The following is a 27,325-nucleotide window of genomic DNA, read 5'->3' on the forward strand; positions in this document are numbered from 1 at the left end:
TCATAGCTGAACAGCAGTAGAGTCAGACTCAATCCCAAGTCACCTGCCCAGATCCAGTGTACTCCCTGTCTGTCTCCTCATCTGTGACAGGAGGACTTCTTCCAGATCTCTTTGCAAGTGCCTCTGATACCCCCCTATTAACACAGTGTCTCAGGGGTTTTGGGGAAGTCACAGAAATATGCTAACTTTCACGTAATTGGCAAGATCATGGGGCGTCTCAGAGGACTGGTGAGAAGGTTGAGCATCACGGTGGGAAATAGACAGGAGCCAGGGTAGCTTCTAGAGTTCCGGAAGCAGGGACCTGAAGAGGTTTTGCCATGGAGGGAGCAAGTGATTTTCGGTCTCTACTCAAGACTCAGAGCAAGGGAGAAGTGTTCTGTTGGCATGGTTTGAATCCTCTGTCCTTTGGATAGTGCAGTGACATTTGGGTTATAACTGGGGAGATTGCTACTGGCATCTGCTAAGTATCCATCTGCTAAGTATCTTATATTATCAGCCCCCAGTAACAAAGAATTAGCCAGTCCTACTTGTCAGTAGAGCTGAGAAGCCTGAATTTGATTAGGGGAAGGCACTTTGATTAATAGTCCCACCAGACTGTCATATTGGAGGCAGGAGGAAACTAAATCTACTCTTCCCTCAAAATGTGGACTAGATGCTAAATGGCCCAAAGCAGCACACACTCACAAAAATGCTACACAAAAGTACTTCCAATCTTGGAATGCAAAGATGAATTACATGTTTGTAAATGTAGTACTTGCGGTGGCTCAGGAAAAAAGGACATTCATAAAATATTTGAAATCTGAATTTAGGCTCTAACCAGATTCTAGGTGATTACTAATGTTTAAAGGGGGTCATTGAGCCGAAACCAGTTTGGCTCAATGGATAGAGCGTCGGCTTGGGGACTGAAAGGTCCCGGGTTCGATTCCGGTCAAGGGCATGTACCTTGGTTGCGGGCATATCCCCAGTGGGGGGGGTGCAAGAGGCAGCTAATCGATGATTCTCTCATCGATGTTTCTAACTCTCTATCTCTCTCCCTTCCTCTCTGTACAAAATCAATAAAATATATTAAAAAAAAAAAAAAAGAAAGGGGGTCATTGAAATTAAACATAAATTTTCATGTAGAGTAACCTGTAAAGAATGTATGGTATGAACCTATTTAATTCAGTGGTAATTTCGTTTTTTTGTTTGTTTATTTTTAAGTATATTTTTATTGACTTCAGAGAGAAAGGAAGAGGGAGAGAGAAAAACATAAGTGTTGAGAGAGACTCATTGATTGGCTGCCTCCTGCACTCCCCATAGTGGGGACTGAGCCCACAACCCAGGTCTATGCCATGATGGGGAATCAAACCATGACCTCCTGGTTCATAGGTTGATGCTCAACCACTGAGACACGTCTGCAGGATGATAATTTAGGTTTTTTATGGGAATTGTGAACAAAAGTCCTAGAATGAACCACACTCAGAATCCAACTGTCACTTACTAATTGAATTAAACTAAAGTACTTCTCAGAGAACTCCTAGTTTAAAATGGAACAGCCTGTTCTCTTGAACTGTTGAAGTCAGACATGACTAGAACAGAATTATATCCTCTAAATAGGGAAAAAAAAAAAAAAACTTCAAACTGGTTTAAGCCAGCATTTAATTTTATTTGGATCCATGGACAATTTACCATTACTGTTTGCTAATTACTTAATTATAGTAAAAATGTTCCACATTATAACTGACTATAGGGTGATATTTTGCAAAGGACCCTTTCACTTGTTAGCAACTTTGGATGTTGTTGGTACATAAAAATGTGAGGATGGTGATCTCTGGGATATGTGGTCTATGTTAGAATTTCTCTAACAGCTCACCTTGTTCTTAGCCTAAACAGTAATTAGTGTAGTAGGAGATTGACTCGGCCCCAAATTTTCCTTTTTTCCTTCTAACTGTATTCATACTGTTTGAGTATGAGCCATATGCATGTGTGCTGACTTTGTGTTTGTATTTTGTAATGCCGTTGCTGTACCAGACCCATTTACTACCCAGTGGAAGTGTAGAAATGACTGCTGCGTCTCCAGCTCTGCACTGAGCAAGCCTCTCTCTGCCTGGTCATTAGTCTCAGGGCTCCACTCTCATCTCAGTGGTGTCATTTCAGGTGAACCACTGTCTCCCAGAGAAGATTGTGGTGTACCGGGATGGAGTGTCTGACGGCCAGCTAAAGACAGTTGCCAATTATGAGATTCCTCAGCTGCAGAAGTGTTTTGAGGCTTTTGAGAATTACCAGCCCAAGATGGTGGTATTTGTAGTTCAGAAGAAAATCAGCACCAATCTGTACCTGGCTGCTACCGAGCATTTTGCAACTCCCTCCCCTGGCACTGTGGTAGATCATACAATCACAGGCTGTGAGTGGTAAGTGAACAAAACAAGACATTTCATCAAGAATATATTGCAGTACTATTAAAAAAGTAAAGATTTAATGGGGATGTAAAGTACAGCATAGGAAATGTAGCCAATAATATTATATAGTAAGTATGTATGGGGCCAGGTGAATAGTGGAAATATCAGGGGGAACACTTTGTAAAGTATATGACTGTCTAACTACTATGCTGCACATCTGAAACTAATACAAAATAATATTGAATGTAAATTGTAATTAGGAAAAAAAAAGTGCTAAATACATACGTTTCCATCTGTAAAAAAAAAAAAAGGCTTAAAAAAAACTATTAGAAAAAAACAACAAACAAACCAACAATAAAGTTTTTACCTCTTAGTTATAAACTATTTTTCCTCTTAGTTGTAAACTATTAAACATACATTCTTTTTCTTTTAAATTGATTTTACACAGAGGGGAATTGAGAGGGATAGAGTTATTGAATAGAAACGTCGATGAGAGAGAAACATCAAGCAGCTGCCTCTTGCACATCCCCCACTAGGGATGTGCCCGCAATCAAGGTATGTGCCCTTGACCGGAATCGAACCCGGGACCTTTCATTCCACAGGCCGACACTCTATCCAGTGAGCCTAACCAATTTCGGCTGACCATACATTATTTTCTTAAGATTATGTGTGCTTTGGGGAAAAGGGGGAGATATCAGAATGTAATATTTTCAACAAAAAATTGTTATTTTTTTGCCGAAACCGGTTTGGCTCAATGGATAGAGCGTCAGCTTGGGGACTGAAAGGTCCCGGGTTCGATTCCGGTCAAGGGCATCTTCCTTGGTTGCAGGCACATCCCCAGAAGGGGGTGTGCAAGAGGCAGCTGATCGATGACTCTCTCTCATCGATGTTTCTAACTCTCTCCCTTCCTCTCTGTACAAAATCAATAAAAATGTATTTTTAAAAAATTGTTATTTTTTAAAAAAAGATCATGCATGCTTAATGTTCTGCACACAGAATGTTAGTTTCTACCAGGATTCTTGAATAGCCTGTTGAGTCAGGAAACCCAATTTCTAACTATGGTTTGGTCCCTGTGTGTCCTTGAGCCAGTTATTTGACCTCTCTGAGCCTTAGGTGAGGGAGCTAAAATGATCTCCAAGATCTTCATCTCTGCTTGAAATCCAACCATTTCCTTACTTTGTCTTTTTTCCTTACTAGGGTGGACTTCTACCTTCTTGCTCATCATGTCCGTCAGGGTTGTGGCATTCCTACACATTATGTGTGTGTTCTCAACACTGCAAACCTGAGCCCCGATCATATGCAGAGGTGAGCTGACCAGTAACTTACTCTTTCTCACTATGACTGGCTAGCTGAGGTAAAGTCACTGCCCAACCCCAATAATATTCACCCCTTGAGTTTCTTCATGTCTTTCATGATAATGGTAACTTTTTGAGAAGTGGTTGGTAATCCTATTGTTGATTAAATTTACTTGGAGAGCTTAAAAAATACTGATGCCCAGGCTTCACCCCTAAGCAGTCTGAGGCATTTATGTCTTTTAAAACTTCTCTTTGATTATTAATGAGATGCAGCTAATTGATATCCCAGACCCTTAAGTACATGTTATATAAATACTTTGCTGGAATACTTACTCTTTTTTAAAAAAAAATAAATTTTATTGATTTTCTACAGAGAGGAAGAGAGAGAGTTAGAGAGGTAGAAACATTGATCAGCTGCCTCCTGCACAGCCCTCATTGGGAATGTGCCCGCAACCAAGGTACATGCCCTTGACCGGAATCGAACTCAGGATCCTTCAGTCCATAGGCCGATGCTCTATCCACTGAGCCAAACCGGTTTCAGCTGGAGTACTTACTCTTCTGCAACCTGTTGGGGGGGGGGGGGGGGGGAACCTCCTTGTTTTTCTTGTTTTGATATAAAAATAGGGGCACCTAGCATGGGGGAATTCATCCATGTCCTCTTGTCTTACAAATGGTGGAAATAGAAACAGTTCCACTTAAAATAATGATTCCCAGCCCTGGCTGGGTAGCTTACCGGTAGTTGGTTAGAACCGTGGTCGGCAAACTGCGGCTTGTGAGTCACATGCAGCTTATAAGCCACATGTGGCTTTTTGGCCCCATGAGTGTGGCTCTTCTACAAAATACCATGGTCTGGGCAAGTCTATTTTGAAGAAGTGGCTTTAGAAGAAGTTTAAGTTTAAAAAAGTTGCCTCTCAAAAGAAATTTCAGTCGTTGTACTGTTGATATTTGGCTCTGTTGACTAATGAGTTGTTTGCTGACCACTGAGTTAGAACATCGTCCCAATACACCAAGGTTGCAAGTTTGATCAGGGCATATAACAAGAATTAAACAGTGAATGCATAAATAAATGGAACAACAAATAGATGTTTCTCTTTCTCTAAAATCAATTTTAAAAATTCAGTTAAAAAATTATTTTCGAAAGTTTCCTCATGTAGCCGAAGCTGGTTTGGCTCAGTGGTAGAGTGTCGGTCTGCGGACTGAAAGGTCCAGGGTTCGATTCCAGTCAAGGGCATGTATATTGGTTGCGGGCACATCCCCGGTAGGAGGCAGCTGGTCGATGTTTCTCTCTCATCGACGTTTCTAGCTCTCTATCTTTCTCCATTCCTCTCTGTAAGAAATCAATAAAATATATTTATAGAAAAAAAAAAAAGTTGCCTCATGTAAAAAAAATTTTTTTTGAAGATACGTCATGTATTCCTTAATTCCCCAGTTTGCTGGAAAGTATACACCCATAAGCACATAATCACATTCCAGAATGAAGGTGGAAAGTAATAAGGATAATATTTTCTTCTTGGGCTGCAGGTTGACTTTCAAACTGTGCCACATGTACTGGAATTGGCCCGGTACCATCAGAGTTCCAGCTCCTTGCAAGTATGCCCACAAGCTAGCTTTCCTGTCAGGTCAAATCTTGCATCACGAACCAGCCATCCAGCTCTGTGAAAACCTGTTCTTCCTGTGACTGGACAACCAGGACAAAAGCTGATTAGAGGAATTAGACTTCAGAACTCAGCTATGACTCATGTAGGATCCATAGACTGAAGGGATTTTTGTGTGATGTTTTCCCTTTTGCCAACCCAGTAGAATAAGATATCTTCTATCTTGTTTTTTCTATTCTAATCCTGGTATTACCAAGAAGGAAGTTCCATTCTAAGTTATCAGCTGGAAATTGCCATGTTGCCTTTGTAAAGCAAATTGGGGTGATGCTGGAGTAGGTGAATATGGGGAATCTTTAAAAGCCTGCAAAGCCATCAGGAGCTATAGAAACCTGCAGAAGTAGCAATTACGCCTAGAAGCTCTGCTTACTGAGCAGTTCCCATTTTTAGCACCAGAAGTGATAATGAGTGAAGTCACTGCAGGACCTTAAAGTAGAGAGTTACTTTATTTGGGCAACTGGGAAAGGTAATACGAAGGCCTGTGAGGCCAAGTATTTCAAGATATTGCTACTGCTAGCAAGTGTGAAAGACATGTAGTAAACTAGCTGGTGGTATAGTCAGGCGCTTGCTGACCTAATCTCTGGGATTTGAGTTTATGACACTATAACAAGCTGGCGTTGAAAGGGGTGTTTAGCGCTCGCTTGGCCTCCTGAGAGGCCAGATAAATTTTTTCTGTATATGTCAGTTTTAGTAAGTTTCATTTTTTAAATTAAGAATCCAACCAGGTGAAATTCAACATCAAGGAAGATTTATGATGGGGTGTGAGTTTTTCTGGAACCTTTCTCCCAGGTTGTGGCCTTCTTTTCTGTGGATATATGTTTATAAATGGAATCACTCATTTTCCTTACACAGTAACCTTTTTCTGGCTGTTGGCTCGTTTTGTTGGGAGTTTTTCTGAATCCAGGGTTAAGATTTCCAGAAGTTGCTTTGGAAAACATGACACTTCTGCCAAAGTCCAGACATTTCAGTTTAGAAAATTGTCGCCATGCCTGAGGGGTCCAGTGTTTTGGGGAAGCACTTTTTTGTGTGTGGTTTTTTTAATGTTTATTTTCCCCATTTTAAAATTTTCCAGTCTCTTCAGTCTTATCTTGCTTTAACTGAGTTTTAAATGCCAGTTTCAGTTAACCTTTTGCAAATTTGTATTTTTTTTTTCTGTAATGATAGGAGGGCGTTGAAGCAGAAAGTCCATTTTATATGACAATGTGTAGGAAGAGAAATTTTAGCAAACTGTCAGTTTGTCCCGGAGCCCAGCAGAGGTTGAGGATCCCTGGCAGGGTGGTCCTCGTGCACTCGGCTTCACATGGAGTGCGGCTGGGAAGGCCAGGGAAAGACCTGGAACTTTGCAACCACTGAATCAAACAAATTGGAGCACTAGCTCTGTCAGTTTTCTGATTCTCTTTAAAAGCATTTTGAGTTTCTTTTTGGAAGTTAGATTTCTTAATACTTATTTTCTCTTATATAATAAAAAAAAAATACTAGCATATAATACAAAATTTCTTCACTTTTTATTCCTGGTCTTTTTGCTTTATTTGTTGGTCTTAAAATGAAATGATTGGATCACCAGGTGGGAAAACAAATTTGTGTAAATGTATACAGACAGTCCTTGGGTTACTTTGGACTTAACGTATGTCATTTCATGGCTACGTTGCCATCTCCCATTTATTTATTAAAAAAAGTTCCATCATTTCGATGCATGTACATATGTGCTTTATGTTTTTTATTATTTATTTACCACAAGTAAAGGTCAAGAATTATTATCTTTCTTTTAATTTTTTTACTGTTTCATTTCATTACTGCTCCATGTGAGTGACGTAGGTGCTTATGTAGGTGGGTTCCCACTCACAGAGAAAATCGCACCATAGGAATGGGTCTCTGTAGTAACCCAAGGACTTACTGTAGTTGTGTTTGAAGTAATGTTGTCAGTATATTCATATTGTTTTTTCTTTCAGAGAACCACAACACTTGTTAGAATTGTTAATTTATTATCGCCATTCAAGGTACAGCTCTAATATTAGTAGCCAGGTAATTTCACTGAGACCTGGGTAGTAAGATTTTTTGGAAGAGACACTAACAGTCTTACTTCTGGGACAAATGAAGCACTTTTGTGTAGGGGTATGTTTTGTCTTGTTTTGTTGTTGTTAATTCCCCCCAAGGATATTTTCCACTGATTTTTAGAGAGTGGGAAGGAGGGGGAGAGACAGAGAAAAATCTATGTTAGAGAGAGACATCAATTGGCTGCCTCCCACACAGTCCCTGATTAGTCCAGGGATTAATCCTGCAACCAATGTGTCTACGCTTTACCATAATAGAACATGGGCCAACGTTCTCTCCACTGAGCCAAACCGGCTAGAGTTTGTCTTGTTTTTCGAATCTCTTTTCCCCTCAGACAATTTTTATTCGTCTATGTGAGAGCCAGCTCCCCCCTCTCCTTTTTCTTAACATATTTTTATTGATTTCAGAGACGAAAGGAGATGGAGAGAGATATAAAAACATCAATTGATGAGAGAGAATCATTGATCAGCTGCCTCTTGCACGCCCCACACTGGGGACCGAACCCGCAACCTGGGCATGTGCCCTGGCCAGGAATCAAACGGTGACCTCCTGGTTCATAGCTAGACACTCAACCACTTAGCCATGTTGGCCCAACCCCTCCTGTTTCTAATGCCCTTTTCTGCATGGTCTTCGCAGTGTCTATAATCCTTAAAAATGCCTTCCCATGCATCCTGGTTGCTTGCTGCATCACTACATCTCTTTCTATTTATTTAGAAATTATGTTTTTAAATGATGCAGTGCTTTTTTTTTAAACTAATTCTAGAACCTAATTTATATACAGTGCTATAGGCCCTACTTATTTGGGCAGCATTTTGTTGAATGGTGTAAAAAGGAAGACATTTTCTTTATTAATTTAAGAGAGAGACTGAGAAACATCGATTTGTTGTTCCACTTATTCATGCATTCATTAGATGACTCCTGTATGTGCCCTGACCTGGGATTGAACTGACACTTCTTCGTTCAATCCCAGGTCAGGGCACATACAGGAGTCATCTAATGAATGCATGAATAAGTGGAACAACAAATTAGGACGATACTCTAACCCAGTGGTCGGCAAACTGCGGCTCTGTTGACTAATGAGTTTGCCAACCACTGTCATATACTACCCTTTACCTCTTTGCACACAATATGCCACAATTGCCTAATCCTCACAGCTTCCAACTACACAGTAACATTTAGTCTAGCAGTGGTCGGCAAATTCATTAGTCAACAGAGCTGCAAACAATGGTTTGCAAGCCGCATGTGGTTCGAGAGCCATAGTTTGCAGACCACTGCTCTAACTAATTGAGTTACTTAGCCAGGCAGGGAAGATGTTTTCCAAATGACTAGCTCTTTATATTGAAAACATTAAAATTTTTGTTTTGCCTGAAAATTTCTTAGTGATTGAGGAAGATGCTACGCTCTCTCTGTGGCTGCATATTTGAGTTTCTTAGTGACTTCCTGCCTGTACTTAGTTCTTTCTTTAAATAATTAGGAAAATCAAGAGAAAGAAAAGATAAGCCACAGACTGGGTGAAAATATTTGCAAAAAATATATCTGATAACACTCCTATCCAAAATATACAAAGAGCTCTTAAAACTCAATAAATCCCTGCTGGAGTGGCTTGTTGGTGTTGTCCCGTTCACCAGGATGTTGCTGACTCGGTTCCCAGTCAGGGCACATGCTCAGGTTTTGTGCTGGACTCTAGTGCAGGGCATACAGGGGGTGACTGATTGGTGTTTCACTATTATGCTATCACACTGGTGTTTCTCTCTTTCCCTCTCTCTCTCAAAATTAATTTTTAAAAATTAAAAAAAACCACAGCCCTAACCGGATTGGCTCAGTGGATAGAGCTTCAGCCTGTGGACTGAAGGGTCCCAGGTTCAATTCCAGTCAAGGGCATGTACCTTAGTTGTGGACACATCCCCAGTAGAAGGTGTGCAGGAGGCAGCTGATGGGTGTTTCTCTCTTATTGATGTTTCTAGCTATCCCTCTCCCTTCCTCTCTGTAAAAAATCAATAAAATATATTAAACAACAACCCCACAATAATAAGAGCCCTGGCAGGGGTGGTTCATTTGATAGGAACGTTGTCCTATATACCAAAAGGTTTCGGGTTCAATTCCCAGTCAGGACACATGCCTTGGTTGTGGATTTGATTCCTGGTTGGGGGTGTGTGGTGGAGGCAGCCAATCAATGTTTCTCTCTTCCTTACTCTCTAAAATCAATAGACATTCTCAGGTAAGGATTAAAAAACAACAACTCAGTAGTAAGGAAATCTTTTTAAAAACTGGGCAGACATCAACCAAAGGACTTGTACACATGCATATAAGCCTAACCAATGGAGACAGACAATGGGGGTGAGGACATGAGTGTTGGATATGGGGGCAGTAATGGGGGAATAAGGACACATATGTAATACCTTAATCAATAAAGAAATTTAAAAAAAATAATAAAAACTGGGCAAATGACCTCAACAGACAGGTGTTTTTGCCAACTGCCTCTCATACCAAAGAAGATACACAGTTAGCAAATAAACATGAAAATATAGTCAACATCAAATGTCATTAGAGAATTACAAGTTAAAATGAGATACCACTACACACATATTAGAATGGCCAAAACCCCAAATACAACATCAAATACTAGTGAGGATGTGGAGCAACAGGAACACCCTGTTCATTGTTGGTGGGAATGCAGAATGGTACAGCCACTTTGAAAGACAGTTCAGCAGTTTCTAACAAGAATAAACACATTCTTGCCATATGATTCAACAATCATACCCCTTGGAATTTTGCTAATGAGTTGAAATTTATGTTCTCACTAAAACCTGCATACAGATGTTTATAGTAGCTTTATAATTGCCAAAACTTGGAAGCAACTAATATGTCCTTGAGTAGGTGAAAGGAAAAATAAACTGTGTTACATCCAAAGAAATATTCAGTGCTAAAAAGGAATGAGCTATCAAGCCATGAAAATACCTGGAGGAAACTTAATCACACATTACTGAATGAGCGAAGCCAATTTGAAAAGACTCTATTAGATTATTTTAACAATATAACGTTCTGGAAAAGGCAAAAACTATGTTGATGGTAAAAAGATGGAGGGGTGCTTAGGAAGAGGAAGAGGGAGGGATGAATAGGCAGGTCACAGGATTTTTAGGGCAAGGAAACTATTCTGTATGACATTATGTTGGTGGATACACCACTCTGGTGGTTTTGATGTGGGGTAGGCTGGCTGTATATGAGAAATCTCTACTTTCTGCACAGTTTTGCTGTGAACTCAAAATTGTTTTAAAAAATAAAAAGTATATATGTATATTTTAAGGTTTTTAAAAATTGATTTTGAGAGAGAGAGAAATATCAATGCAAGAGTGAAACATGGATCATCCACCTCCAGCATGCCCCCCACTGGGACCTAGCCGGAAACCCAGGCCCAGACCAGGAGTTGAACCAGCATCCCCTAGATACATGGGATAATGCCCAACCAACTGAGCCACACTGACTGGGGCAAAAAAAAATTTTTTTTAAATAAGTAAACTAGGGAGACTTCTGGCAAGGTGGCACACTGAGCTGACCATACTGACAAATGTTGGCCAAAATAGAAAAAAAGTTGGTTTTTGTTAAGTAGCTGAATTGTGAGACAAGGAAAAGATGGGAGGGAAGGAAGGAAAATATCAAAGGATAAAAAGGACAGCCAGAATGATAATAGATGATGACAGCACAATCCCACAGTTATAGATAAAATGCTGGAGTACTGAGGTGTTTTATTCCAGGTAAGGGTAGATGTGGCCTCAGTCCCTATAAGGTGTGTGATTGCTGGAGAGAAATCTGGGTAAAGAGAGTGGAGTTGGAAAGGGAGTAGAGTCCCTGGGTCAGCAGCAAGGATCAAAGGTAAAAAGGCATTCACAAAAATTCGCAAGCCTGGGCCACATACAGGTGTACATAGTATTAGTTTATATTACCAGCATGTGGAAGAACATCAAGCTGAAAAATTACTATGACCTGGCCAGTGTGGCTCAATGGTTAAGCTTCAAACTATGAACTAGAAGTTAAGGGTTTGATTCTAGTTAGGGCACATGGCTATATTGGGGGCTCCATCATCTGTAGGAGACAGCCAATCAATGATTCTCGCATCATTGATGTTTCTCTCTCTTCCTCTCTTTTCCTCTCTGAAATCAATAAAAAATATATATATTTTTTTATCTACTGTGAAGATTGGCCCAGCCCGACTGGTCTGGCTCAGTTGGTTGAGCATCGTCCAAGCACCAGAAGGTTGTGGTTTAATTCCTAGTCAGGGCACATGCTCAGGTTTCAGGCTCAATCCCTAATAGGGGGCATGAAGAAGGCAGCAGATCTATAATGTTTCTATCTCACCTTCTCCCCCTCTTTGAAATCAATAAAAACAGTAATATAAAATTAAAAAAGATTGGCCCAGATTGGTGAGCATCTGGAGTTCTACAGAAACAAATGCTAAGTCAGTTGGATTGTAGTACAGAGAGGTATAAATGGGAACAATGGAAGAGGGGAGAAGAGAAGGACCAACATTTGTCTAATAGGAGTTCCTGCAAGTTAAAATAGAAAGGATGAACTACACAATATGGAAGACATAAGACAAAATTTTCCAGAATTAAAGACAAATATGAATTTTCTATCTGAAGTAACTTGATAAAAAAAAAAAAAAAAAAAAAAAAAAAAAAAGGCACATTCACTCCTTGGTCTGCTGGAAGGAAACTCTTGAACACCAAAGACAAAGAATCTTAAAAACTAGATGTTATCCCTGCCAGGTGACTCAGTTGGTTGGAGTGTCATCCCAAACAGCAAAAGGTTTTGGGTTTGATTCCTGGTCAGGGTCAGAGCACATACCTAGGTTTCAGGATGGATCCCAGGTTTGGGCGCGTACAGAAGGCACCCAGGCAACTAATAGATCGTTCTCCCTTCCTCTCTCTAAAAATCAATAACATTCAACCTCAGGTGAGAATTTTAAAAATGTGGCAAAGATTGCTTGCAAAGAAATGTTTTCCAGCACAGATTGTCACCTACCAGAACAGTTAAGACCAAAAAAAAAAAAAAAAAAAAATGACAATGCAACTGCAACATCAAGTTGGAATTCTTTTCCCAGCTATTTTCTTTTAAAGGTGGAAAGAAAAGAAATATTTTCTAATGAAGATCAGAGCAGAAATTAATGAAATGCAGAATAGAAATATAATAGAGAAAATCATCAAAAGGCGGTTCTCTGGAAACATTGAAAAAATGGGCAAACTTTTAGTCAGATTGGCCAAGAAAAAACAAAAGACTCAAATTACTAAAGTCAGGAATGAAAGAGTGGACTGATCTTAAGAAAATAAAGAGGATTATAAGGACACTAGAGGCCCAATGCTCAAAATTCATGCAAGAGTAGGCCTGCCTTCCCTCAGCTGCTGGTACTGGCTTCCCTCCGGCCCCTGGCAGGCACCAGGACCCAGGCTTCCTTCACAGCATCAGCTTCGTCTGGAAGGTCATCAGGAAGGACATCCAGTCTAATTATAATATTATGTTGTTATTATAGATACTATGAACAATTAAATACCAACAATGTAGGTATCTTTAGATAAAATGAATGAATTTCTAGAGATAACTTGCTACTGACTGTTGTTCTTTCCAGTTTCTTTTTCATCTGTTTTAACCATCAGATGATAATTGAAATGGCCAAGGCTTCTAAAGTATTTAATTATTTTGAAAGATAGAGTGTTGGCTGTTAGTTCTCTCATATGATTTGGGGTAAACTAGAACCTTCACATTCCCTCTGATGCTCTTAAATTAGTTAAGTCATGTCAAAACACAGGAAACTCAATTTTCTCCTTTAAAGTATCATAAAAACCTGGTTGGTCATTGGATTCTCTCTTCAGTCCCTCTAAACTGCACTAATAGCTGGGGAGTGGATCTGCCCCATCCTGGTGAAATCAAATGTGGGGTTTTGGGTTCAAGTTCGATGTCTCGCAAAATTGAAGAATGAAGTCATAGACAAAAATGGTTAGTGCAACCAAAGTTTATTGAGAGAAGCCGGTCCTGGAAAAGATGCAGCTGGGATCCAGGAGCAGGTCAGTGTCCATGTTCCATGTTACAGTCGAATGTTAGTCTATTAGTCCAGCGTTTTTCAACCGCTGTTCCGCGGCACACTAGTGTGCCGCGAGATGTTGCCTGGTGTGCTGTAGGTGCAGACAAGACAAGAATTTTATAATTTTTCACTATTTTGTTTACTTAATATTTCATAATAAAGTAATTATAAAATACTTTCTTTGTGTTTATTTGATTCCTATTCAAGAGAATTACTTTATATATAGTCAATATAGGCACAGAGTTAAATTTTTTAACATTTTCTAATGGTGGTGTGCCTCGTGATTTTTTTCATGAAACAAGTGTGCCTTTGCCCAAAAAAGGTTGAAAAACACTGTATTAGTCCATCTGTAGAGTCAATACCTCTCCTGTCATCAATCTAAGAACCTAGCATGCAGGGGAGAGAGAAGAGGAAGCACCTGCACTTTTTTGTATATGTGCTTGTTAGTTCTTGAGTGGTCTTTTCAAAGAATTTAGCTGTTGCTAAATTGGGATTGATTTATATGCCTTAGTATCTTATGATTGGTTATCTGCAAGCTGTCTGTCTTAGCAACATTCATATATTTTAAAGTTCATGCCTCTCACGCATACCCTTCCTTCCGTGCCCAGCTGAGGTGCCTTAGGAACTCTGCCTGGTTGGGTTTTTTGGTTTCATTTCTCTTCCAGTGGTCCTAATTCCTGACTACTTAGCTTCCCTCTGTCTCCTCACTGGGAATCAAGTTGCCTACCTTGTTGACGCAGATCACAGAGGTGCTTTAATATTCTTAGTCCCCAGTCCAACCCTATACACACTCAAGGCTGGGAGACTCATTTCTCTGGTTTCTTTCCCCAGGCTGGTTCACTCTCTTCAGCTACAGGAAATCTGTCTGCTTATCCTTTGTCAGGTAGGTATGGTATCTTGCCAGAGGGAAATCGCAGTCCTGAAAATGTCAGATTTTTGTGCTTCGTTCTTTTAAATATTGCCCAACATCAAACATAGTGAGCTAGTCTATTCTTTCATCCAACAAATATTGAGAATCTGTTATGAGCAAGATGTTATGTTTAGGGAATGCATGTATATACAGAAATATTTGTTAATCAAGAAAGATTAGGCCTAGCTGTACTGGCTCAGTGGTTAAGTGTTGACCTCTGGGCCAGGAGGTCATGGTTCAATTCTGGGTCTGGGTGCATGCCCGGGTTTCGGGCTTGATGCCCAGTGTGGGGCATGTGTGAGGCAGCCAATCAATGATTCTCTCTTAGCATTGATGTTTCTATCTGTCTTCCTTCTCCCTTCTTCTCTGAAAGATGACGAATTAGGAATAGAAGTTAAAAAAATTGAAGGGAAAAATGCAAGTACCATAAGCCATATAAAATGTTTTAATTCTGTGGATCATGACCCAAAATAAATAAAAATAAACAAACAGAGGTAACAAATCCTCTGAAATATATTTAGAGGATTTGTTACCTCTGTTTGTTTATTTTTATTTATTTGTCACAAGATTATATGTTTTCTATTGATTTTAAAGAGAGGGGGAGGGAGGAAGGGAGACAGAGAGAGAAAGATTAATGTGAGAAAAACTGAGTGGTTGTCTCTTATACACGCCCCCATGGAATCAAATCTGAAATCTAGGTATGTGCCCACACTGGAAATTGAACCTACAACCTTTCTAGTGTACAGGATGACACTTCAACCAACTGAGCCATCCGGACAGGGCTGTTTCCACTGTTTAAAAAATGTTTTTATTTATTTTAGAGAGAGGGGGAGGGGAGAGAGAAACATTGACATGCAAAACATAAATTGACTTCTCCCACATGCCCCCTACTGGGGATTGAGCCTGCAACCCAGGCATGTGCCCTGACCAAAATTGAACTGGTGACCTTTTAATTCATGGGCTGAAGCTCAACCAACTGAGCCACTCCAGCAGGGCTTAGAAACTTGAAATAGAATATAAAATATCAGTACAGTGTTTATACTAAAGAAGTTTAAAAAATATGTAATTGCTATATTGATATTTGTACTGGAGTTGCCATATAAGTTATTTTTTAATGTGAGTTACACTAAAAAATATTTGAAAGGGCAGATCAAATAATACTTCAGAAAAATCTATTGTAGAAGCTTTCTAAAGGGAGGTGGCTTTGAAGAGTTAGAATTTTGGCATGTGGAAGTGAGGTAATGAGTGGAAAAAGGGGCATGGCTAACATAAGTAGAGAAAAAGATAGAATTGGGTTCCTAAACCTGGTACTAGGTGTGCAAGACTGAGCACTAATTACTCAGCGACAAGGATGGCCTCAGGGTATACTTACTGAAAGTTGTGTGTGGGTGGATATGGAGAGTAAGACCTTTTGATTTCAAGCTATGTTAATAATTAATTGTATTCCCCTAATGGAATACAGATAGCTTATCAGCTTTGGTGGACTTTGGCAGCTCTACCTTCCCTCTGGTCGCAAATAAGTGAGAATGCTGTGATAGGCCCTGTGGTGGGTGTCTGATCCTGCCTCCCCACCTCTCTCTGACAAGTGCCTTATTCCCCTGTGTGTGCTATTGACACCTGACTGGAAAAGTGATGGGATTGCTTTTGGACCTCAATTTTCAGAAGAGACTCATACCCTTTGGAATATATATTTATGGCCTTCATACTTTTCAGAGCTCTATGTGTTAGAACAAGCTTGTTTTACTTAATCTTTGGTGAGTTTCTCATTTCTTTTCTCAGAATTGCAAGGACAGGAAGGAGTGGTAAAGGCTGGACCATTTCTGACAGCCCCTTTGGAGATGAGATTAAGAATCCCAAATGAGCCGAAACCGGTTTGGCTCAGTGGATAGAGTGTCTGCCTGAGGACTGAAAGGTCCCGGGTTCGATTCCAGTCAAGGGCATGTACCGTGGTTGAGGGCACATCCCCAGTGGGGGTGTGCAAGAGGCACCTGATTGATGTCTCTCTCTTATCGATGTTTCTAACTCTCTATCCCTCTCTCGCTTCCTCTCTGTGAAAAATCAATTAAAAAAAAAAAAAAAAAAGAATCCCAAATGGGCCCTCACCGGTTTGGCTCAGTGGATAGAGCGTTGGCCTGTGGACTCAAGGGTCTCAGGTTCTAGTCCAGTCAAGGGCATGTACCTTGGTTGCGGGCACATACCCATTAGGGAGTGTGCAGGAAGCAGCTGATAGATGTTTCTCTCTCTAACTCTCCATCCCTCTCCCTATCTCTCTGTAAAAAAAAAATCAATGAAATATATATTTTTTAAAAGAATCCCAGTGGCCCTGGCCAGTGTGGCTCAGTTGGTTGGGCATTGTCCTGTACAGCAAACAGTTGCTGGTTCAATTACCTGGTCTGGGAACATGCCTGGGTTTTGGGCTGGATCCCGGTAGGGGTGTGCAGGAAGCATCCATGGATGTTTCATTCTTACCTCGATGTTTCTCTCTCTAAAAATCACTAAGCTGTTCTTAAAAAAAAAAAAAAAAAAAAAAAAAAAAAAATCCCAAATGGATTGCCCTAGGTGGTTCGAGTGTCATCTAGATATGCTAAAGTTGCAGGTTCAATCCCCAGTCAGGGCACATATGAGAATCAACCAATGAATGCATAAATAAATGGAACAACAAATCAATGTTCCTCTCTCAATAAATTTTAAAAATCCTAAAAATTAAAAACAAAACAAATGAATGACAGGTCTGAAAAATACTTCACTTTTAACCAAGAAACACAAATATAAAGGTTATTACAAAGATGATAGGGCTCTAAGGGAAATTTCTGCAAGAGATATTATTATTTTGAAATCACTTGGAAAATGAGAGTAACATTACTCCATCCCTTATCCACTGGAGCTCTGTAATTGCAGGGTGAGGATAATTGAATTTTAGAAAAACCCAGGGCTTAGCTGGTCTCTTCAAGAGTGGCATAAACAATCTGCCTGTTCTGGCTCTGCTTCATGCATTCTTTCCCCCGTATCTACCCAGTCCTGAGGGACAAGCTGCCATCCAGCCTGATTCCTCCTGACAACTGCTCTCTAGATAGTCTGTTTTCCTTTCCATTCTGCTGCTGTCCTGGGGGGTCCTCTATCTAGGACCTGCACAGTGGGATGTGTACCCGTTCCCTGGGCAAATGCAGACTGGCTGACACCAGTCACAGCTAGATCAGGGATGTGGGTACTAGCCACAGTTCTGCCAAAAGGCCCCTCTTTTTGGTCACCTAGAGCCAGGTGGCAGCTGGCTTAGCAGAAGAGGAAGTAATAGTGATGTCCAGAACAACAGGACAGTGATAGTTTAATGGGTGGCTTATTTTCTCAAGAAATTAGCATTTCTGAGACCTGATATCCATCTCAATAGGACTATCACCCAACCAAGAGATTCCTTAAAACAGTCCTCACCCCAAAAATCAACATTTCTCCCAGCTCTGAGTTAAGAAATCTGGCTCCTTAGAGAGCCTGGTCATTTGGGGGAGTGGTGACACCGAGCTCGAAAAGTGAGTGTAATATAGTTTGGCATGTGAACGGGAAATTTTTGTTCTTTTGGCTGCTGGGAAGTTGACAGAAGAAACAGTCTGGGTGCGTCCCTTTCTGGGGTATATTTCAGAATTGGGGAGGGGAGAGAGAAGCTTTTTATATTAACTACAATATGTGTTAAAATGTACATATACATGTCGGGGGAGGAGCAGTCTTGCTCCTAGGGGATGGAGGGCCGGTTGTGAGAGCTTTCCACGTAAGGGGGTGGGGGTGGGGATGGCGAGGAAGGCGGAGCCGGGGCGGCCGCAGGGGAAGAAGCGGGGACTGAGCATTAGAAGATGACCCAATGGAGTAAGATGTCAGGCAGCATCTGGGCGAGCTAAGGTCTCAGCCAGGGCCTCGAGGCGCAGCAGGGCGCCGGCCCGCCCCGGGCAGGCCGGTGCGGGCCCGGGTCTAGCCCGCAGCTGGCGGCCGCTCCGGCACGCAGCCCTCCGGCGGGCGGGCGGGCAGGCGGCGGCCCACGTGGCAGGCCGCGGGGAGCGCGGGCGGGGCGGGGCGGGGCGGGGGCGGGGCCAGCGGGCGCAGGCTATATAGCGGGCATGCGCGGCGCGGCGGGGACGGACGCAGGCAGGGGGGCGAGGACACGCGGTCGCCTTGCGGGGACTCCAGGGCCGAGCTGCTGCAGTCGCTGTCGCCGCCGCCGCCGCTTCCGCCGCCGTCGCTTCGGGCCGCCGAGGACCCGGCTTGTGGATCTGCACGGCCGGCGGCGTCCGCCCCGCTCCAGGTGAGGGCGGAGGGCGCGCGCGGCGGGCGGTGCGGCCCGGCGGGATGCGGCAGCGCCCCGAGGAGCGGCGCCTCCGGGCTCCGGTCACCGGGCGGGGTGGGGGCGGGGGCCGGGCTGGGGAGTCGCTCCGGAGGACCCGCACACGGGCCCGCACGCTGGATGGAGGCGACACCTGGCCGAGGAGCCCCGGGAGGCTCCCGGGAGGGGAAAGGGAGATGGCAGGTGCGGCCCGATGGGCTGGGGAGCGCGGGATGCGGGAGCCAGAGAAGGCGCCCGGGACGTGGGAAGCCGCGCTGCAGGCTCAGGGAGGCTCCCCGCCGCGAGGACAGGAAAAGTGGGAGGAGATGGCCAAGGCGGGGGGGCAGCTCTTGGGGCGGCCCGGAAGGGTCCCTGGTGCCCGTGCTTTGCTTTCCAGCAACGCTGGACCCCGCCTCCCCTCGGCCAGGCCGTGTCCCAGCTGAAGATAAATGACCCAAATCTTCCGGCCGGCCGGTGGCAGGAGATGGAGAATAATGGCAAAGGAGGGACGGAGCCAACTCCGACCTGGCTTGCCCAGAGGGCATGGCTTTTTAGCTATTTTGGTCGCTACCGGCCAACTTAGGTGGTCTGGTTTAGGCTGCCCTCTCTTGGTGGTGTAGGGCAAGTGGTGTAGGGCAATAGGACAAAATAGCCATCCAAGCGTTTTCATCTTGTGATCCTGGGGTCCCGTTAAGCCAAGAAAATATCATCAGCTCTGGATGGTGGCTACAGTTTTGAGGATTTAGTGGCTGCCAGGGCCTGTGAGCATGATTTGTGAGCGGCCTAAGGAAGGTGGAGGCGGGAGTGGCTTTGACCGGGACCCTTCCTCCTGGAGCCGCCCTGGGCTTGGGCTTGTCTTTAGTTACTTCTCCTTAGGAAAGCCAGGCTACGTGGGCAGGCTGCTGCTGGACGTGGTGGTGATCGTGTGCAGTGGGGACTGGCCTTGCTGACCTGGCCTCTGTCCCAGCTCTGCTCCCAATGTGCCCTGTGTCCATGGGAAAAGGTCAGTGCTGAGGTCTGACTAGATCTGTGGTTTCTTATCCATCAATCCTTTACCTGTTAAAATAAGAACCATAAAAACAGAGGAGCTTGGTGAAGCAAGAGAATGTCCAGAATCATAACTTTTAGCAGTCTGCCAGAGACTCAGAGATGAGTTTTAATAAATTGTGTGGAGACCAGGAGAGAGACTGGTGCTGCCCTTCCGGTCATTGGTTGGCAGGTTGACCGGAGGGCACCAAACACAGAATGACTGGCCTTCTCATTTGGGCAAGAAGAAGCCCCATGATGCCGAGTGGGCATTCAGGGCCTCGTGTGTGGTTGGCTCTGCACTGGCCACCACAGGATGCAGAGAGAGTTGAGGCCCAGCTCCTGCACACTCTTGTGGGGCAGAAAGAACATCCATACATGCATGAAGAATGAGGTAGCAAGGCAAGAAGAAGTCCCAATGTTGGGTTCAATTAAGTTCTCAGGGAACTTGAGCCATTTGCCAGAAGATGGTGTCAGGTAGCAGAAGAATGCTGTCTTTTGAGCCAGATTGAATCGGTTCCAGTCCTGGCCCCCTCACTGTATAGCAGCGAGAAGTACGTAATCTCTGGGCCTGTTCTCATCACCACGCAGCATGTTGAGATTGTGTCTGGAACACAGTAGAGATATTCTCCTTGTCATCGTCGTCATCATCATCGTTTCTGTGGGATGGACTGGATTACTTAGGGTGCCAGAAGCAGCTGTGTAGGTTGAGTTGTAGGAGTGCGGTGAGCCCAGATTTAAGGGTGGTCCATCTCCTCCTTAGGATCATGGGTGCAGTTTCCTGACTCTGAATAGTCCTCTTTTCCGTGGCCAGGGATTGCTCCGTGGATTCACTGGGCAAAGGGAAAAGAGTTTCTTTTCCCACCGTTAAGTTTTTGGAGCTGCTCTGATTTCTTCAGGTAATGGAAACGCCTCTTCGGGACTGATAAAAAGAGGCAGGAAGGTCTGACTCTGCATGCGTGCGTGCGTGCATGCGTACGTGCAGTATTTATCAGTCACTGGACTGGTTCTGTTTTCACACCCTTCTCACCTCCATCTTCCCTTACCTGCTCACACTCCGCTCTATTCCAGGAGCAACCTCAATCCATGGCAAGTATTTACAGCATCTCGGAATCTAAAGAATAGTGCTGTGAATAGGTTGTGTATGTCTGGGAATGGGGACCTTCTCCCCATTCTGCCAAAATAATTCAGTCTGTTCTCATGTAATGCCTGAAAAATATCAAAATGCTCGGACATAGGATATGGAGCTGGAGGGACTTTGGGGAGCTTCAGGTGTAGCCCCTTTGTTTTACAATGGAAGAAACTGGATCTAGAGAGGTTGATGGGTGTCTGTCCCAAGAGACACATTGCTAGCCAGCAGCCAAGAGGCTTGATGGTGAAGACCAAAAGAAAGTTCCATTTTTGTTCCTAAATGTGATGATGAAGTTGCTGATAATACTCGTGTTTTCCTTGAAAATGTGGAAAAGGAAGGAGCCAGTTGTTTGTGTGGAAAGAAGTTTCTCCTGGAGAAGTCCGGTACTTCTTTCTCTTTTCTGACTCCCCCGGGACATGGGCGGGTGGGAAGTGGGAGAGGAAGGGTCATGCTGCGGGGCCCCCGCCAGGACTCGTTAGGTATCTGGAGAGGACTTCTCTGACCTCCAGGCTGGTGGGCTGGCAGGATGCCAGCAGATAAGGAGTCCAGAGTCTGCTGCCAGCCAGGGGCCTCATGCTGTCCCAGGGACAAGCAGGGCAGCCTCACCACAAGGTCTCCAAGCCCGAGCCGCCCCATTCCCACTCTCACTGTAGCTGTGGACAGCCCCAGAGGCGGCCTTGCTGGGCCCAGCTGAGGTGCAGAGGCAGAGCCCCCAGGGGCCCTCGGGGCCTCCCACAAAGGTGGGAGGAAGGGCAGCCACAGAATCGGCTTGAGAGAGCCTGGCGTGACCAGCCACGGGAAACCAAATTGCTTGCTTTGGAAAGTGGAGATCTGACTGCCTGCTCAGGCCTCCTATCCTTTCCCCATCACATCAGGCCCAGGAGGGTCTGGGGTTTGGTGAATGAGATGACTGTCTTGAATTTATTAATAGTGGGTTCTTAGTCAGTGCATTCAGTATTAGTAGTTAATGAAGAACATCAGCCCTGGCCAGTGTGGCTCAGTTGGTTGGGTGTCATCCCATGTGCTGAAAGATTGCTGACTTGATTCCCAGTTAGGGCACATGCCAAGTTGCTGGCTTGATTTCTGGGCCGGAGGGGGAGGGGGTGGGAGGGCATGCAGGAAGCAGCCGATCAATGTTCTGTTCTCACATGGATGGTTCTCTTTCTCCCTCTCCCTTCCTCAAAACCAATTTAAAAATATACATTAAAATAAGAACAGCCAATAGTTGGGAATTAAAAAACAAAAATCCAGGTTTTAAACATTTTATTTTACATTAAAAACATGTGCATTCTTTTTTTTTTTTTTTTGCCAAAGCTTTGATTTGGGTCAGGGCCGCCTTTTGGTTCTCTACATCCCCTAATAAGACTTGCAAATTGTACAGTATATAAAAATCACACCACGTGTATTACCTGGGATTTCTCTCTTCTTTCCTCCCCTCTCCCATTAAATGTTTTCACCAGGTCCTGTATTCACATAGCTCAGAAATCAAAAGGCTAACCCTGTCCAGCATCAGCCCTCAGACTGAAGGGTTCAATCCCCAGGCCTGGTCCAGGCAGGTGCGGAAGGCATCCTATGTGAGATGTTGATGTTTCTGTCTGCTAAAAATCAGTGGGTTGGAAATATCCTCAGGTGAGGATTAACAACAATAAGAAAATCAAAAGGCTAAAACTAAAAAGACATTTACATAATCACACATGTGCCCTGGCTGGGCCGTCCGTTGTTTTGATCCCGGTCAGGGTCAAAGGGAGGCAGCTGATTGATGTTTCTCTCTCACATTCGTGTTTCTCTGTCTCTGCTCCATTTCTCTCTAAAAATCAACACATCCTCAGAAGAGGAATAAAAAAAAGCAACACAAATTTTAAAAAGTCACACGTGTTCAGTATTCAGTGAAACATCTTACAAGTGCTGTAAGTTTGCATTTTAGACACCTTGTTTAGCATCTTTTTTTTTTTTTAGATCTTTCCACATCAGCACATAAAATACTTTTACCATTCTTTTTTATTTATTTTTTATTTATTGATTTTGTACAGAGAGGAAGGGAGAGAGATAGAGAGATAGAAACTTTGATGAGAGAGAAACATTGACCAGCTGCCTCTTGGACACCCCCTATTTGGGATATGCCTTCAACCAAGGTACATGCCCTTGACCGGAATCGAACCGGGGACCCGTTAGTCCCCAAGCTGACGCTCTATCTATTGAGCCAAACCGGCCTTGGCCTTTTACCATTCTTTTATTGTGACTGCATATTATTCCAGAATATGGGAGTACAGTACATTTTAACCAGGTAAATTCTCCCTCTCTCTCTGCCCAACTTGGGTTTTCTGTATTTTGTCACTAGGTACAATGCTGCAGTGAAAAACTGTACAAATGGCATTTCCAACATTGTATAAATGTGGCTCTAGAAGAAATTCTCAGAAATGGAATTGCTGGGGAAAGGATTTACACGTCTGTTAATTAGTTTTCATTTTTTTTTAAAAGGCATTTGCAAACCAGTCCACATACAGAATTCTACTTTTTTAATGCACACACCTAATTTAATTTAATTTATTTTTTATTTGTAACACATCTTTCTAGGTGAGCAGTTCTTAAACTTTTTGATCCTAGGATTCCATAATACTGTCTTTTGCTTATTTGGCTATACCTATTGATGTTTATCGTGCTAAAAATTAAAACTAGTTTAAAATAGTTATTCATTTAAAATAACAAAAATAGGTCATTACATGTTAACGTAGAAAGCATATTTTTATGAAAAATAACTTTCAAAATAAAGTTTTTATACTTTTACATATCTTTAGGATTTGAAAATAATTATTTGTTAGACTAGAGGCCCAATGTATGACATTTGTGCAAGAGTAGGCCTTCCTTCCCTCCTTCCGCCCCTGCTGCCGACATCGGCTTCTCTCCAGCACCCAGAACCCGGCACCCACGACCGGGCTGCCCTCTGGTCACTAGCAGGCACCCAGGACTTGGGCTTCCCTTGCAGTCCCGGCTTTTATAATAGGTATGATGTAAGTTTGATGGTAAATACTCAGTTGAACAAAATAATATGATCACTAAAAATGTGTATATATATATATATATATATTTTTTTTTTTTTTTAATTGAGAGAAAAACAACAGCATCTATTGTTGTTCCACCTGTTTATGCATTTATTGGTTGCTACTTGTATGTGCTCTGACTGGAGATCGAACCTGAAACCCTGGTATATTGGGATGAAAACGTATGTATCTGCACTCTAAACTTGACCTTAGAAATTTCTAGAAAACTGAGAACTACCTGGCACACAATCATCACAACTCTGTAGCTTCTGAAAAACGAGAATCTTTTTTTTTATTTAAATATATTTTACTGATTTTTTTACAGAGAGGAAGAGAGAGGGATAGAGTTAGAAACATCGATGAGAGAGAATCATCAATCAACTGTCTCTTGCAGTCCCCCCCCCCCGGCCCCCCACCGGGGATGTGCCTGCAACCAAGGTACATGCCCTTGACCGGAATCGAACCCGGGACCTTTCAGTCCCCAGGCTGACGCTCTATCCACTGAGCCAAACCGGTTTCGGCAGAGAATCTTAATATTATAAGAAAAGTAGTTTTTACCTCACAGATCTGAAATGGTCTCCGTGCCCCTGGCTGTCCTCCAAGGCCATAATTTCAGAATTGCTGTTCTAGAACACTTCCTTTACTTCTGTAGACATCAAAGCTGTTTCTCTCTGCACTTATAGTTCAGTTACTGTTTAACTCAACCACAGCCATAAAAACAAATAGAAGTGGCGTAGAGAATTTTGGGAACGGGCACAACGGACTCCTGGTCAGTAAAAGCCCGCCTGCTGCAGGGATGTGCAAGGCTGGGGGGGACTGTCCCGGCCCATGGTGCTGGGCCACAGGAGCGCTTCCACTCCGCGAGGACAGACTAACACTGTCCTCTTCTAAAGAGGCTGGTGAGATGTGTGTGGAGGTGAGCTGAGTGCCCATGGGAAGCTACATGCTATCTGTGGCATTCATCAAGCTCCACGGAGTGAGGCAGTTAACAGACACTTACGGAGGCGGGGCGAGGGGGGGCTGAGGGGAGCGGACAGGTGAGGCAATTGGGGCAGCAGTGGTCTGGGAAGGCTTCCTGGAAGTGGCATTAAGGCAAGTTAAGGGGGAGAGGGAGGAGAGGAGAGTTGTGTGAATAATGCATGAGCGAACGATGTTTGTTCCTGGAGCAGGGGTGGCCAGTATAGGCCAGAGTGGCTGATGGAGCGACAAGGGGTGTGGCTAGAAATTTTAGTTTCAGTATTTAGCTTTAACTAGTGTATGTTATAGCCTTTAAAGAGCTCTGGGGTCCCAGATACCAGTAGTTTCTGTTTCCCTATTAAAAACTGTTGCTCTGTTTTAGCCGCCCTCTGTCCTGGGGTCCATCCTGCTCTTGGTTAAAACAGTTCCTTGGCCCCAAACCGACATCGTTTGCACCAGCCCACTTACTCCAACCTCTGCCTCTGGTTATCAGAAGTAATGCACACTTGTAAAGATGAGCACAAAGATGCATGCGAGAAAAGGTCTGGAGTCCAGGCAACCTCTGTTAATGTACTTAACCATTTCCTTTTATTTCAACCTTTTTATTTGGGACTAGTTTTAGACATAAAGGAAAGTTGTAAAAAATATATACTATATAGCGGAGTGCCTTTTTATCCCTCACTCTATAGGATAGTTACAAAGACAGGAAATCGACATTGGCACATTAGACAAGCCACAGGCCTTATTTAAATCTCACCAATATTTTCACGAATATCCTTTTTCCGTCCCAGGATCTGGTCTGTAATCCCTCATTGCGTTTAGTTGTTGTTTCCCTTTGGTCTCCTCCAGGCTGTGACAGCTCCTCTCTTTCTTCCTCAGAACGAGGCTGTGCATTGTTGGCAAGAATATCACAGTCACGATGTCGCCTCCTTTTCAGAGCATCGGGTCAGGGTGTCAGTGTCGTGTTCCCGGTGGTGGTTTCCTGGGTCACGTGGTTAAGCTGGTGTCTGCTGCACTTCCATGCTGGAAGGTACTTCCCCTTTGCCCGCAAGGGCCTGTCCCTTTTCAGGGTTCACCTGATCCGGTTTGGCCATAACAGGGTAATTCCCCTGTCTTCAGGGCAGCTAATCCCCGCGGAATTCCTTTTGCCTACATAACGTAACACAATAGCAAGAGTGATATCATATTTACAAATCCTGCCCACACACAAGGGTGAAGGTCATTGGGGGTCGTCTTGGAATTCTGCCGACCACAGCGAGGGAGCCTGAGATAAAAGGTCTTATAAATTCTGGCACAAGGTGTTAGTTTCCTGGGGGTGCCCTAACCAATTGTCACAAACGTGGTTTGTGAACGCAAGGTGGCATCCAGGCCACGTTCCCCCCAGAGCTCCAGGGAGACAGACTCCTTCCAGCTTCCGGTGGCCCCAGGTGTGTGTGTTCCTTGGCTTGTGACAGCATCACTCACACATCTCTGCCGTCTTCATGTGGCCTCTGTGTGTGTGTGTGTGTCCAAATCTCCTCCTTTCTCATGTAAAGATACCAGTCATGGGTATCTTAATTATATCTGCAAAGACCCTATTTCCCCAAAGGTCACCTTCTGCACTTTTGGGTGGACACGGACTTGCGGGGTGGTATTCAACCCACCGCCTTCAGGATGGGAGGAATGTCCTTTGTAAACTCTGGTTCACAGAGCTGCACAGGAAAGATTTCTTTTTAAACCTAGACAGAAAGCAGGCTTGGCTGCTGTTGAGCCGAGGGCCCAGCCTCTGGCTGCCTGCTCCCCTCGGGCTGACACAGATCTGAGCAGCAAGTGGGAATAAATTATAAAGCTGGCTTCAGAGGCCCTGCCTTCTTAGGACCCAGTCACTCCACAATCCCAACAGCTTGCCTCTGTGGGAGGAGCTCTCGTTGTCAGTTCCCTGCAGGCTGGGCCGGCTGAGGTCCGTCTGGTACCACACATGGGAGAGGTGGAGATGGCTTTAGAGTTCAGATAAATCACAGGATGTCCTAGGTGGTCCGGGTAGAGTCCAACAGTCTTGAAATGTCGGACCGGTGCCCAAACGAGCAAGGCTGATGTGTCAGAACTGGATATGCAGACACTGGATTTCACCCAAAACACTGGGCAGCTCTGATTCAGAACACTAACCAGCCAGGTTAGTGCTGGAACCCACCTCCGGCCTCTAAAAGATCTTACAGAGGGGAGAAGCATGCCTTCTCACATGGCCATCTTTAAGCCTTTCCCATTTCCGGAAAGTACTCCATAGAAACACAGATGGCCCAGCTGGCATGGCTCAGGGGTTGAGCGTCAACCTGTGAACCAGGTTCGGTTCCTGGCCCAGGCACATGCCCAGGTTGTAGGCTCAATTCCCAGTGTGGGGCAGGCAGCAGGCAGCTGATCAATGGCTCTTCCATCATTGATGTTTCTCTCCCTCTCCCTTCCTCTCTGAAATCAATAAAAACGAGAGAGGAAATACAGATAAGTAAAAAGACAAGTTACCATTAAACCCACC

General features: G+C 43.7%; 2 protein-coding genes across 5 annotated transcripts in view; both read left to right on the forward strand.

Annotated features, from left to right (window-relative positions):
• The window catches only part of PIWIL2 (piwi like RNA-mediated gene silencing 2), a 68,138-nt gene extending 61,057 nt beyond the window's left edge, over nt 1-7,081 (forward strand). Inside the window, exons 20-22 of the mRNA XM_036450627.2 lie at nt 2,137-2,390; nt 3,576-3,683; nt 5,195-7,081. Coding sequence (XP_036306520.2) covers nt 2,137-2,390; nt 3,576-3,683; nt 5,195-5,351 — 519 coding nt within the window. The 3' untranslated portion in view covers nt 5,352-7,081. The remainder of the gene's footprint in view (nt 1-2,136; nt 2,391-3,575; nt 3,684-5,194) is intronic.
• Nucleotides 7,082-16,038: 8,957 nt separating this feature from the next.
• The window catches only part of SLC39A14 (solute carrier family 39 member 14), a 58,909-nt gene continuing 47,622 nt past the window's right edge, over nt 16,039-27,325 (forward strand). For 3 of the 4 annotated variants that reach the window (XM_036450624.2, XM_045585896.1, XM_036450625.2), the window contains exon 1: nt 16,039-16,114. In XM_036450624.2, the coding sequence (XP_036306517.2) occupies nt 16,054-16,114 (61 nt within the window). In that variant the 5' untranslated portion in view covers nt 16,039-16,053. Of the gene's footprint in view, nt 16,115-18,462; nt 18,646-27,325 lie in introns of those variants that run through there. The other variant, XM_036450623.2, reaches the window with a different exon arrangement.

The sequence above is a fragment of the Pipistrellus kuhlii genome, unplaced genomic scaffold, assembly GCF_014108245.1.
Source record: "Pipistrellus kuhlii isolate mPipKuh1 unplaced genomic scaffold, mPipKuh1.p scaffold_m20_p_21, whole genome shotgun sequence".
In the NCBI taxonomy this organism is placed as follows: domain Eukaryota; kingdom Metazoa; phylum Chordata; class Mammalia; order Chiroptera; family Vespertilionidae; genus Pipistrellus; species Pipistrellus kuhlii.